Source organism: Lepidochelys kempii, chromosome 22 (assembly GCF_965140265.1).
Source record: "Lepidochelys kempii isolate rLepKem1 chromosome 22, rLepKem1.hap2, whole genome shotgun sequence".
NCBI lineage: Eukaryota > Metazoa > Chordata > Testudines > Cheloniidae > Lepidochelys > Lepidochelys kempii.
Window position 1 is genome coordinate 2,666,197 of NC_133277.1, and position 13,541 is coordinate 2,679,737.

General features: G+C 57.4%; 1 protein-coding gene across 6 annotated transcripts in view; it reads right to left on the reverse strand.

Moving 5' to 3' along the window:
- ROBO3 (roundabout guidance receptor 3) overlaps nucleotides 1–11,697 on the reverse strand; it is a 147,647-nt gene extending 135,950 nt beyond the window's left edge. For 3 of the 6 annotated variants that reach the window (XM_073320817.1, XM_073320816.1, XM_073320818.1), the window contains exon 1: nucleotides 11,517–11,697. In XM_073320817.1, coding sequence (XP_073176918.1) covers nucleotides 11,517–11,616 — 100 coding nt within the window. In that variant the 5' untranslated portion in view covers nucleotides 11,617–11,697. The remainder of the gene's footprint in view (nucleotides 1–11,516) is intronic. The other 3 variants (XM_073320821.1, XM_073320820.1, XM_073320819.1) reach the window with 1 other exon arrangement.
- Between the last annotated feature and the right edge of the window lie 1,844 nt (nucleotides 11,698–13,541).

Sequence of the window (13,541 nt, forward strand, 5' to 3'; positions counted from 1 at the left end):
ACTCCCCAAAGAACGAGTCGACTTACCCATTTCTTGGGCCTTCTCTATCTGAGAGCCACCCTGAGGGACACAACTGACTCGATCAGTGTATTATTATCCTGAACCCCAGATGCAGCCAATCCTTCACCCTGGCACGGCTACATGCTTCAAAGTAGTCGCTCTACGAGACTGCAAGGACCGGGGAGTGCAGCCTCAGCATCACCCCTTCAGACCCCCATTCTCATCCACGTGGGATCTAAAGACACGGACACTAGGTTCAGTGGTTCTGCCCAGCAGTGGGAGAGAAGGTTGTGGAGCATATCCAGCCTTTAACACCACACTGCATCCGTATGAGCACGGGCACGAACAACCATACGTGAGCACACGTTCCATGGAGACTTCCTTTCCTTCTCCAGCCTTAAATGCACACGTAGGGAAGCTGGGAGCGCACGGGAACGAATGTACACCGGGGAGCAGGCTTGGCACAAAACCCTGCCCTGAACTCCCAGGTCTTCCCACCGCTGCTGTAACCGGCGTTGTTTTAGAAAGGCGGGGAACCCAGAGTCCCCAGTTCTATAACCAACAGGGCCTAGTTTCCAGCCGCACCAGTGATCCCTGTGGGCTTGCAGGCCATACAGGGAACGTCCACACTGCAGCTTGAGCAAGCCGCCCAGCCGGGATGGACAGACTCGCTCCAGCGGGGCTAGAAAGAGAGCATGGCCATTGCGGCACCAGCGGATCCTCAGGCTAGCCACCAAAGCCAGCCCAAGTCATGGCCACCCTTAGAGCACTAGCTAGTTCGAATCGGTCTACCCAGGCTGGGAGGCTCACTCCAGCTGCAGCATGGCCGGACCCCTAGGCACTCATCACCCTGAGGCAGAGGCTGAATATGGTCCAAGTACTTTACCCTAAGGGTGCACTTCCAGGGCTTGAAGGGCTCACCAGACACGCCCTCCCAACAGCAAGGGCGAGGCAATGCTCACAGACCAAAGCCCAGCTGTAGGGAGGGAGGTGCTGGGGCTCCTGCCAGATGCGGTCTCTGAGCCCTGCGCACGGACTATCCAACGTTTCCATTGCACTCTCCAGCTGGTGGGTCTCCGAAATCCAATGCCCACCTTCCCTTGGACTCCTGCAAGGGAGAGCCTCTCCCCTCGGGCCTCCCAGCTGCTGCCACTCTGGAAATGGAACAGGAGGGAGGGGCTCCCCTATTCTAATCCCCCTATTCGTGACCTTCTCCTCCATTAATAGCTCAGCGTCTGGCACTCTGCTGCTGCTCACGGCCTTATCCAGCTTCCTGGCGGCCCGCAGGTCCAACACAGGAGCAGCAGAACTGACTGGAGTCTTGCTCATCTCACCCAGCTGCCATTTCCCAGATCAGCAAGCAGCAGCATGCTCTGTCTGCAGACTTGGAAGGAGGCACTGTGTCGGCTCTCATCACAATCCCTAGCAACAGAAACTGGAGCTTTCACTGAAGAGCGAGTGAAGTCCTGAAGAAGGCAATGGTTTAGGTCCCCCCTCGCCAGGGAAAGTCTCCTACTCATCTGAGTTTACTGTGCATACCACGAGCACAAACGAGCTCAGGAGAGCCCCAAGGCTTGCTTAAACCATGAACAGGGTTAAAAAAAAGCTCTTAAGTAACACATTGCAAACTTGCTTGGATTGGTGGCCTCAATGAATCTACAAAAGAAGCCAAGTTTGAAGAAGCCTGCTTGAGTAACTTGACGTCACAAACAGTCGAAGTCAGCGCCTTTCAGGAACCATGCAGTCCACTGGGCCACGCACAGTGGGCTCTCCCTGTAACAGTTTTGCTGGCAGACTGGCTGTCCTTCTCACCTTTGCAGGCTGCGTCCAGCCTTCCGCTGCAGCCCTCCGACAACGTGCAGCTAACACGTATTTTAGATTCGGAAACCGCTTCAGGGCAGGCACCGAGCACCCCTGTGTCCCAGGGAAAGCACAAGAGGAACTGAAGGGGGCACCATGGAATTAGCTGGGCACCAGAGTTAACAGCCCCGACTGATGAGAAGTGACTTGGGTGCTTCAGTGGCCACAGGTGGTTCGGGCCTAGGATTTACATCTGGATTTAGGAGGCACTGGGCGGCTGACGGTGCCATTGTACCTCCACAAAGCGGCATGGGGACCAGTGTCAGCTCAGAGGGAAGAGATCTTTGGCAGGAGCAGCCAGCAACCCTGAGCTGACGCAAGGGGAGGGGGCCCCTCCCCTTCCACATGGATTCTGGGAGGCGAAGGGGCAGCTGCAGAAATGGTGCTAAGGCAGGCCTGACAGGGCTGAGGTGGTGTCCAGGCAGCCCCGCATGGACACGAACCCAGACTCCAGGAGAGCATGGGACAGTGTCCTCAGCCCCAGCTCAGCCCCACCGCCGCCACTGGACGGGGAAAGGGCACCCCACAGGAAGAGCCAGAGCTTGGGAGGGGAAGATCTGTGCTGGACAGAGGAGGAGAGAAATATAAACTGATTGCAGCCCCAGCACAGAGGGCAGGGGACGGAGAGAATATTGCTCAGCCCCTCTCATCCTCCAGGCCAGCCCTGCGAGCAGCAGGGACTTCACCTCCTAATGGGAGTCCCTGCCGCAGGGACGCCCACCCACCGGCCGGCTGCCAGACGGGGAGAGGTCGAATCAGACTCTTGGTACCCGTGGAGCAGATGGGGCGGGGGCGCGCTGCTGAGTAGAGCGAACAACGCACCTGCTGCTCCTGGGTAGAACAGTGACTGAGCAGAGGGAATCAGCAAGGGCACTTGGTGCAGCTCTGGGCAATTTGCACACCTGGGTTTTCTGTGGGGACCCTACTCCAGCTGAGCCTATGTAGTGCCAGCCTCAGGGGGTCTGGCTGCAGGTTCCCAGAGGGCTTGCCCACGGGCCAGCTTGGCAGCGAGCGGCAGTCTGGTACGGAGAGCGCTTTGGTGTGTTATGAGCGAGAAAGCTATTCTAAAAGTGACCCATGTTGGTGAGCGACCACGCTAAGCATCAGTGCTCCTGGCCTTGTGGAACAAGCGTGGCTCCTGTCAGAGCCCTGAAATTCCCTCCCCCCAAGCAGCACCCGGGGATTTCTGGCAGGATGGTGCACTCCAGGGGCTCTACGCTGCACATTCCCCCAGCAACACCCACAGCCCTTTGGGATGAAACGCTTTGGATTAAAGAACCTCTGCCCAGCCCGTTAACCACAGCTGATTGCTAAGTACGTCACATGGCAAGGCTATCAGAACTCTGGAGATGGTTAATCCTGGGATGAGAATAAACCTCCCCAGAGATCTGACTCCTGCCCCGCAAATCCCCTAGGAACGGGAAAGCTAAATCTCCTGCTTTTAGCAGATGTTTATGAAAATGAAATCAGGAGGACTCTAGCATATTAACCCTTCAGGCCTGAGAAGGATTTTCCAGCACAGAGCTCAGATCCCAGACAGCTTGTGCCTACATCTCCGAGAGCACCTGCATTGACTTTAAAGCTAACAAACTCCACCCTGGCCATCACAACCCAGCTCTTCCCATCTCCCCGAGGCGAGGCGTCCTGGAAGGAAACAGTTGCATCTGAGAGGGACGCCCCTGGTTACTCATTAGCTGACCCCCATTGTTGCTCCCCATGTAAATTTCAACTTGTTTGGTGCTTTGGCATTCAGGATCCTGGAGCCATTGCACATTCTGATCCTGACTGCAACTGTTGCTATAGCCATGTCTCAAAAGAGCCCCTAAACCAGCTAATCTGTCTTGATCCCAACAGCCAAAGAATGCGCCAACCCCACAACAATGCTGCTTTCCTCTTAAAAAAACCCACCAACCTACCCCCTGCCCCCCCCACCCCTTTACTGTCCCTAAGAGAGGCTGGGAATTCAGTTGCAAATTCACCCTCCCTGATTAGGGCAGTGGAAATAGAAGGGCTTCAGAATAGAGCACACAGACCCCCACCCCGAACAACTAAGGGCAGACAAAACGGGCGCTCCCGGAGAACAAGGAGGAGATGGCCCTACCCAGCCCCCCACCCCCAGCATCCTCTGCTCCGCAGGGCAGGGAGCTGTCCGGTTTGGGGCCTGGCATGACACGGCGCGGACAAACTGGGTAATTTATGACCAATTTGATTTATTTCTCACACCTCCCCCCACACCTTTGCCGTCAGACATGCCGTGCGCAGACACCAAGCAGGGAGCAGAGCAAACTCTTAGCAGGGGAAGAAGGCAAATCACGCTGCTGAAGGGCTCTGGGCCCTACTCCCTGGCGAGCACAGACATGGCCGCTCTCAGTAGGAGACTCAGTAGCTGGCTTATCCCCTCCGCAGTCACTAAGCTGGAGGTTTAGGAAGCAACTGAAGGGTGGGCCCCAATCCTGGGCTGTGGGAGCACACGCATGTGCCAGGCCGGGGAAACTGGCACGAGGTGACCAAGTTCCAGCACAAGCCGCCATCGCTAGCTGCTAGAAGCCAGCGAGTCCTCTCCAGCGCCACTTCCGCAGCCCTGCCCCGTACAGAATTTCCCTTCCCTGCTCTGTCTAGTGGTGTCCTTCAGACCAGAGCCATGCCCGGACCAGGTTACAGCTCCAGGCCTCCCAGCACCTCTGGCCGAAGGAACAGTCCCTTTATTTTAAAAGCACTTTCCTAGCCCCGCCCCAGCCTCGGAGAGGAGCGTTCTTGGGGAAAGAGAGCTGCCCCTTCCCAGTGACGGGCACAGCTGGCTTGGTGCCCAGCACAGTCCAACTGAGAGCGTTAACCAGGGCAAGCGGGGCTCGACAGGGGCTCAGTGGCCGGGGCACTGGCAGGGACAGGCACAGGCGAGGCCCGAGGCAGCGTCTCCGGGAGGGGTCCCCCGGCAGTGATGGGGGAAGCGAGAGCCCTAATGCAGGAGCTGTCCTCCGCAATGCTTCAGCTCAGACACAGCCTGGATACCTGCTCTGCCCGCTCCTCTACAGCTCCCCCCTCAGGACACTGCAGGAGTATCCCCTCGGGTCTGTGGGAATGCCGCAAACCCCCTCGGCCCATTCTCTCAGCCCAGGCTCAGTGACCCTTCGCAGACACCGAAGTGCTCTACCGACTCTCTTGCTGGGCCGCCCCACACCAGCTGCGGCTGGACTGGGGCAGGACAGTAGGTGCGGCCGACAGAGAGTCTGGATAATGTCAAGTGTTCGAGAACCAGTGCCCTGCTCAGACCCAGCTGCTCTCCAGCTGTGCCACTTGCCGGGGCCGCTGGCAGCCCGGCGGGCGTGGATCCCCCCGAGGAGGGGCTCTAGACGATGACTGTGGGACACCACGCCCGCCCCACCGGGAACAGCAGTGTGTGTGTCCGTGTGTGGGCGGGGAGGGGGCTCGCCTCCCACAGAAGCAAGGACAGCTGCACAGCGCCTACCTATTCCCCAGGAGCGGCAGCAGATGCCTCCTCCCCTGCACAGAGAGGCAGGAGGTATACCCCCAATACTTACATCCCAGCTGCTGGGAGGGCTCCGTTGGGGGGGCTGCACCCTTCCCCTCCTGCCTCACCCAGGGTTTGCTCTGACTGGGAGAAGGGGTCGAGTTATCTAAGCCCACCCTAAAGTCGCCCGCTTTCCTGAGTGAAGACAGGACTGGAGAGCCCTGTGCTGGGGGTCGGCTGGGCCCTCCGAACCAGCACCCCCAGAGGGGAACAAGGCAGGCCACACTTCTCAGAGCGATCCTCACAGGCTCCGCGGACAAACCACCTCGGTAGCACGGGGCTCCTCCTCAAGCCTTTCTTCACAGCCCTGAGGGCTGGAAACTTTCGTTTTTAAGCCGCGACCCCACTGGGATCCCGATCCCAGGAGCTGGGACCCGAGGCAGCAGCACGTAGCACCCAGGCCTGCTCCCAGGAGCCGAGAGCCATGCTGAGCGCTTCCCTTCCCACCAAGCCACCACAGGCCACTGCGATGCCCTATTACTGCCCAGCTGCAGAGAGCGCCACAAACCAGCCCCAGGGCCTTGCAGTGTGAAGTCTCCCCAAAGCCCCCACGCTTCCGGCAACATAGCTGGCTCCTATGGATTCAGTGCTTCCCTATCCCAGCATGCAGCGGGGCTGAGCACCATGCACGATGCATGGGAGTCCCAGCTCCGCGTGGACGTGCCCAAAGGGGTCTGACACAAAGAGCGCTGCTGTGTGGGCTGCGCTGAATGGTGCGATGATGCACAAAAGAGCCAGCCATTCATGCAATCAGCTTCCTCACCGAGCACACCCCATGTGTCCCCCCTTCAGACAAGCCTGAGCCCAGCGAAAAGCTGTTGTCTTGATCAGTGCACGTTTCTTCCTTCTGGAGCGACATCAAAGCCACTGTTTGGCTCCTGCTCTCACATGAGCAGTCTCCCACAGCCGGTGTTTCTTACTAGCTTTTCTTCCTGAAGAGTCACAAGGCACTTTACAAATGACTCTCGCACACTTAGGGACAGGACCTCAGCTCTCTAGAAATCAGGGTAAAGCCTCTCAAAGATTTTAAATTAATTAAGAAAAAAACAGACAACTTGCAGACTCTGCTGAATGTCATTTCTTGTTTGGTACCAATCAATCCCCCGACAGAGCCTGGACTCCTGCTGTCCGAGCAGAGGAGAATGAACACAGAGTTAGAGCACTATCCAGAAAAAAAGGATGCCAAAAACACCAGTGACTAGATCTCAGAGCCTCTGCTGCCTTGAGCACCACCCCAATAAATCACACACAGGGGGATCTTCCTGCCTGCCAGCCAGCAGCCATCCTGGAGTCCCCCGTCAGCCTTGGAAACCGACTAGTGATGACCCAAAAGTATCAGCGGGTGATTAAAGAGAAATCCAGGGCTGCCACATCCTTCCTCCACATCGTCTCACCAAGGTTAATCTGCCACCTTTGTAAACTGCAGAGCCAGGACAACCCAGCACCACTGAGATGTAAAACATCCAAATACACCCCAGGTTTCTCTCTGGATCTTCCGAACGGGAGGGGGTGGATCTTAGTAGATTTGAAGAGAAAGAATTGGGGGTTTCTATTATTGCTCTATACTAGCGACTCCTCAATTGTTATTCACAGACCACATCGATCCATGGACCATGGAGCAATTGCTGATGGTCCCTGGGAAGCTGGCTGGTAACATGGTCCTGGCTCCTTGGTCCTAGCTGCTTCTACAGCTGTCCAAGCTTTTCACTGTAATTAAAAGCCTGGAGGCCTATGAAAGCAACTGGAAACACAGAAGAGTGAGTCAGCCTGTCTGCCCCTAGCAGGGACTTCTGCTGCAGATTAAAGGAGAAGAAATGAAGAGCAAAAGGAATGTTTTCTCCCCGAAAAGGACAAAACACTCAGCGCTTTAAAGTCAGCACAAGACACAATCACTTTCCCAATATGACCTTCCCCTATAACAGGGGTTCTCAAATTGGAGGTCACCAGGTTATTACATGCAGAGGTCGCAAGCTGTCAACCTCCACCCCAAACCCTGCTTTGCCTCCAGCATTTATAATGGTGTTAAATACATTAAAAAGTGTTTTTAATTTATAAGGGGGGGGTCGCACTCAGAAGCTTGCTGTGTGAAAGGGGTCACCAGTACAAAAGCCTGAGAGCCACTGCCCTATAAGCAATGGACCTAGGTGACAAAGGGCTGTTATGTGAGGGGTGAGGTGAGCTCTCTACAGATGTGGTCTTTGCTATGGTGAAAGCCCTGCTCTGTGCTCCTGGGGCGGGGAGTAGTCTGATTTAGACGTAAGACAGACATCAAAACTGTGTAGGCTTAGCTAGGCCCCGGCACAAGAGTAGCAACATTAACCTTGGCATCCTGGCCAATTCCCCCTGGAAGCAGGATTCTCCTTCATTGCCTGTTCTAGTTGAAAGAGGACTATAACTGCCCAAGTTAGAATTTGGCCAGGATGCTTTGGGTTTGTCTACATAGCAAGCCAGGCGTGGGAGTCTGCAGCGCACCAGCTTGCTGTGCAGTAATGTCCTGTGTGGACACTGCTCCAGTGTGGGAAAAGTCCCAAACTACTTGAAAGCGTAGCAGATGGCGGCATTTCTGAGGGAGTGAAGAGATTCCTATATAGTTTGCAAAGCCACCTGGTACCTTAGAATGACTGAGTTCCACGAACACAGTACTGTCTTACTATGAAATAAGTATATAATGAACCAACCCAGAACCAGCTGTATCTGTTCTCTGCCCTGGTATGCTGCATGGTGCGTGGCCTCACCCAAACCTACCAGCATCCAACAGAAGTCACGGTCTTGAACCGACAACTGCAACATTCAGGGATATCCCAATCCCAATGCACTGATATTTACAAACAAGAAATCAGTTCTTCTGGGAGAGGTGTGCTGGGCAGAACAGCAAGAGTTAGCGCTCGCAGGGCCAGATTTTCAGAGCTCAGCCCCCAACCTGCACCCAATGCACTGAGCGCCTCTGAAGAATCTGGCCCCAATCGTTCACTGCTAGAAAGCTCAAGATCAGATCCTGGAGGTGGTTAGGAGCAGAAGTTTGATTGTCTCATCCTAGACTCCTATTATCCACATCCCAAAACTATTGCATAATCCAGCCCAACTAGCCCATTGCAAGAGATGCCCATGTCTAGAACAACAGGGTGCGCTACAGGTCGGGACTGAGGTGCGCTGGCAATGCATAATGGGATTCTGTGCAGCACCTGCCGACACAAATTACCTTCCTTGCGGCAGAGCTTGCAGGCTGCACTTTCATCCGCACCAAATTCTCTTCAGGTCTTTTTGAAGACATCAGTAAATAAATACAGTGAGATGCAAGGACAATCAAACCCAGGGATGTAACTCAGTGAATAACCTCGGAGGCCGAGGGATGGACTGTGATTTCAAAAGGAGACTGGTTTGGAAAGAAAAGATTTTTGAGAACTGGTAGCATTTACAATGAAAGGCTCTGTACTCTTGTTTCTTGATGCTCACAAACAACCTCCTTGCATAATTTTTGTTGTTGCGAGAGCCCCGTCTTCCCCTATATCTTATCTAAAAAACATGCAAAAACTCTTGCAAACAAGACGGCAGCCTAGGAGTTGCAGAGGAAGATGTACCAGTTCCATCAAATTGAGATGTGACTTTATAAACATGCGTGCTAGCTCATTCTAACAGGTTTGCCTACAGACTCTGCGCTGGTCATTGTACTGTCTATTTGGATTGCTTCCTGCACACAAACATTAATGAACTACTGCAAACTCCTGACTGTTTGCTCACCAAAACAGTGCATACAGCTGTACCAGAGAGTCACTTTGTGTTCTCTCAATGCCAGTCCTAGCATGCTGCTAGAGAGAATCCATCAGGTCTTTTTGATAGGGAGAAAGTTATCCTTCAGTATTACCCAATGCTCCTCTCAGGCTCGTCAGCCACAGAATAGAAGCTCTGATACTAGCGAGAGTAACATCTGGAGCGTATACTAACTCCGTGCTGCAGTTGTTTTAATTGTTGAGGGTCTTGGGAGGGAGGGGGAATGGGGAGAATGGCGGCAGAGGAATCCTGCCTAGACTACATGTCACTCAGTGTCATCGTCCCCCCAGGCCCCCTCTCCTTTGCACGGTCCTCTATTTATGATAAACTACTGGCCCTGGTTGGAATAATGACCTGGTTTCCAGCTTTGTTTCAAGCACTGCATGTCAGACTCTCCTCCCGCGCTGGTGGAGTGCTCGCTCCTGGAAATGACAGGGTTGGAGCGAGAGCTGGGCAGAAAACAATAATTATGTTTTGCAAAAAATGTTGAGGTTTCAGCATTTGTTTTCCTTCTTCATTGGAAGAAAAGCAGGCCATGTCAGAGCAGAGAGCTGACCCCCCTGCAGACACACACATTGGAGTTGTTCCACTCGGTATAAATAATGAAATATTCATTGACCCAGCAAGACAGACTCAAGCCCAATGGCCAGGACACTCAGCTGGGCTGTAGGAGACCAAGGGTCAAGTCCCTGCTCTGAACTGGGCAAACTCAGCTCAGGCGAATGTCATAACGGCTGGACTCCTGGCTATTCTGGGGTGCGGGTCCGTCCATCTGTCTGTCCAAAACTCCATCCTGGACTGCGAAAGCTTTGCCAAAACCCAGCTGCTTCCAGGAAAAGTTTTCGGTGTGACTAATTGGGCTTTTCTGGCTGATGAGCTCTAGGAGGCACTGATCTTGCTACCTCCTCTAGTGGATGGATTCAGTCACTTTTGCTCTCCGTACCATCTCTTTTAAAAGGATGCACGTGCCCCGAAAGCCCTCTAGAGCAGTGCTTCTCAAGCTATCTGGTGTGGGGGACCGGCATTTTCTTTTTCCAGTGTGTGCGCAGACCGGCACTGATCCGTGGACCACCACTGTGAATAGCACTGCTCCAGAGACAGCGTAGAGGGGAACTCCTGGCTCCCGAGTTCACCCCCCCCCCCTAGAAATCCTGCATAGCCCTGCTGCAGCTGCCCCTCAAGCCAGTGGACTCAAACTGCTGTGCTCTGTACTTCTGAGGGCAGCCAGTGCCTTTTCCAGCCTGAGAACTGAAACACAAGACAAGGCCAGTGCAGCCGCGGTCACTGGAAAGAGCTTGGTTCTGACCCAGTGATGGTACATTCAGTAAAAAATGCAACAAATCAAGGGCTTGGAGTGGGGACTTTCAAATGTCAATGGCTTGGATTTCGGTGGGGGGGGGGGGGGAGGACGACAACAGTAGAAGAGAGCGCCCTTGACTCCACCACTCCAGACCTCCTCCCATGACCCACACCCCACATGATCCTTTATCACACCAGGACCCACCCCTAGGGCAGTGCTGGCAGAGTGGTGCCCTGGGCTGGCAACCCCCCTCCTTGCCAGCGAAGAAGCAAAGGGCTGCCTGAGGGTAGGGCACATTGCCCATGGCACCGCACCCGCCAAACCCTCCCGCCTCTTGGTGATTTCACAGCTAACAGCCCAGGCAGAGGAAAGGTGCTCAACACCGATGGCCAAGGGAGGGGGAGAGCCACAAAAGCCAGCTCCCCAGGGCGGATGGGTGGCCTTGCAGGCAGGACTTGGGGGAGCTGGTTCTACTCCTGACTGCCACTGACCCCCAGCGTGTGACCTTAGACAAGCCACTTCACTGCCCCATGACTCAGTTTCCCCACCTGCACAAGGTGGGCATTGACAGGCTCACCAGATACTGTGCGCAGGGCCCCATCCAGCCTGCCCCAGGCTCGGAGAGGACGGTGATGGGCGCCGGGCGAGAACCAGGTTCGGTGCCCAGGGAACAGAGCAGCTGCACGGGGCTGCCAGACAAGCCCGCTGTTCCTTGTGCCCACTCAGCTTGCCCGGGCGCCCGGCGCGGCCAGCACAAGAGGCGGGGAGGTGCCACTCGCCGCAGCCGCTGCCCGGAGCGGAGGGGACCAGGCTGGCGGCAGCTCGCGGCATCCCTCCCGGGCGGGCCCGGAGCCCACAGACCCGAGGCGCAGCCGGGAGCGGTCGCGGACACCAGCCCGACTCAGGGCACCTTTGGATGCGGCGTTCCGGGCCCCAGCGGGGCGCAGGAGAGGTGCCCCGCCCCAAGGCGGACTAAGGGGTGCCCAGCCCCGGGCCGGGGGGCTGCACCCGGGGGGCTCCCAGACCCAGGACGCACGAGCCGCTCCGGCGGGGTCTTACCGAAAGTTGGTCCCACCAGGGCCGGCATCAGACACAGGAGGCTCCGCAGCAAGAGCAGCCGCCGCCGCCGCCGCATGGCCCGGTCCCTCCAGGGCCACATCCCGCGGGGCAGAGCGAGCCGAGCCGAGCCGAGCCGGGCGGGAAGAAGGGCGCACGGGCGACCCAGCAGAGGAGCGCGGGGGGGGGGGGCGGCGAGGATCACGGGGGGGGGCGAGGCACACGGGGGGGGGGCTGCTGATCGGTCCCGGGGGTCAGACAGGAGGGGGCCGGCGCGCACTGGCGGGGGGCACACGGGGGGGGGGCTCGGGCGGGAGGGGTCGGCGCGCACTGGGGGGGGGAATCTGTGCGCGGGGGGGGGGCAGGGGATTAATTCATTCTTTCGCTGCCAGCCCCGTTCCCGCACCAGGCTCCGCTGCTCCCGGGGGCTCCCGGCGATAATCCACCGCAGAGGCGGCGCCGCTGCCCCCCCCTGCTCAGCCCGCACCCGGGCGGCGGCAGCGCCGGGAACTTGCTCCAACTCGGCTGCCCCGGCCCATTGTCAGGCTGAGCCCTCCCCCGCCGCCTTAAAGAGACACCGACCTGCCGGGCAGGAGGGGCGGGGGCTCCGCCTGCAGGGCCGGGGGGCGGGGGGGCCTCGCCGCAGGGCCACGCGCCTGCCCGAGCCGGGCTGGGGGCAAGGAGGCGCCGGCTCCGGGGGGGTGGTGAACAGACCCTCCACCCCCAAGGCGCAGGGGCAAGGCTGGGAGCCGGGCAGGGGGCGTGGGCGGCGGGGGCGGTTCCGCCTCTGGGCCCCCTGGGGCGGGGGTATCCCACCCCCCCGGGGGGGGGGTGCACGAGGGGCTCGCCCCTGGGCCCGCTTGGAGCACGAGGCGGGGACGGGGACCCGGGCGGAGCCTCCCGGGCACCCGGGTGTTTGCATCTCAAGGGGCGAGGCCAGGCGGCAGCCCCGTTCCCTGGGCGCACACGGGACGCCCCCCGCCCCGGCAGAGCCGCGGCTCCCTCTTTGGCCCAGCCCCACGCCAGGCTCCCCAGCTGGTCTCCCCACGCCGCAGTCTGTGCCAAGCGGGCCCCGGGGCTCTCAGCCCTGCCTTAATCCGCTCTGAACCAGCCCGGTCACTTTTTAAACGTGTCACCGCAGCTCCTGTGCCCGTTCGCCCTGGGGAGGAGCCGCCCCGCTCTCTGGCCCTGCCAAGTGGTGGACTGGCCTTTCAGGCACCCTTCTGCCATGGCAAGAGGGCAGCGGTAGATCGCCGAGCAAGGAGACAGGTTCTCTCGGCGATAAGGAGAACGTTTTCCCGAAGCCCCTCACCCTAAAGTGAAGGGCAAGAGTGATGGAGAGGAAGCGAGGAGCTGTTCATGAAGGGAGGCAAAGATGACATCTTTTGCAGTGCTGCCTGGCTCGACCAGAGAAATGATGGTGACATTCATCAGCTCAGGAAAGCAGACAGTTCATTCATTCCTCCTCTACTGCCAGCCCTGCCCAGGAGAGCCTGCCGCAGGAAAGCCACTGTTTCAGAGGCGGACTAAAAGAGATTGAGAGGCAAATGGCCCTTTTTCTCTGCAGGTTTTGATCAAATAATTAAACATCCAACAATGGGTGAAACTTGCACTGGAAGAATGTTCATCCCTGAGCCAAGAAAGTGCTGAAAAGGCAACCCTGCTCCTACATGAACAGGGGCACCAGCCTGGCGGGCGGTTCAGGGAGCCACGGCAGCTTTACACGCTGGCTTGCTAGCACCACTTGACAATAAACTCACATGCCACCGCAGTTGGGTGGGTGACCTCAGGCCGCGTCGATGGCCCAAGATCCCCAGTTCTCAGCAGCCCTTGGGAAGCCCCTTGGGTGTTTGTGAGACACTCAGATACTATGGTGAGGAGCATGTCGAATGCGTACATGGACGTGAGTGTCACAGTGGGCCCTCTGCCAGCACTGTGGAAGGGTCGCGAGCCTGGTTTGATGCTCACACAGGCTGTAGGTGAGCTGAACCTGCAGCATGCGCACTCCTAGTGGAGAGTGGTGACTGC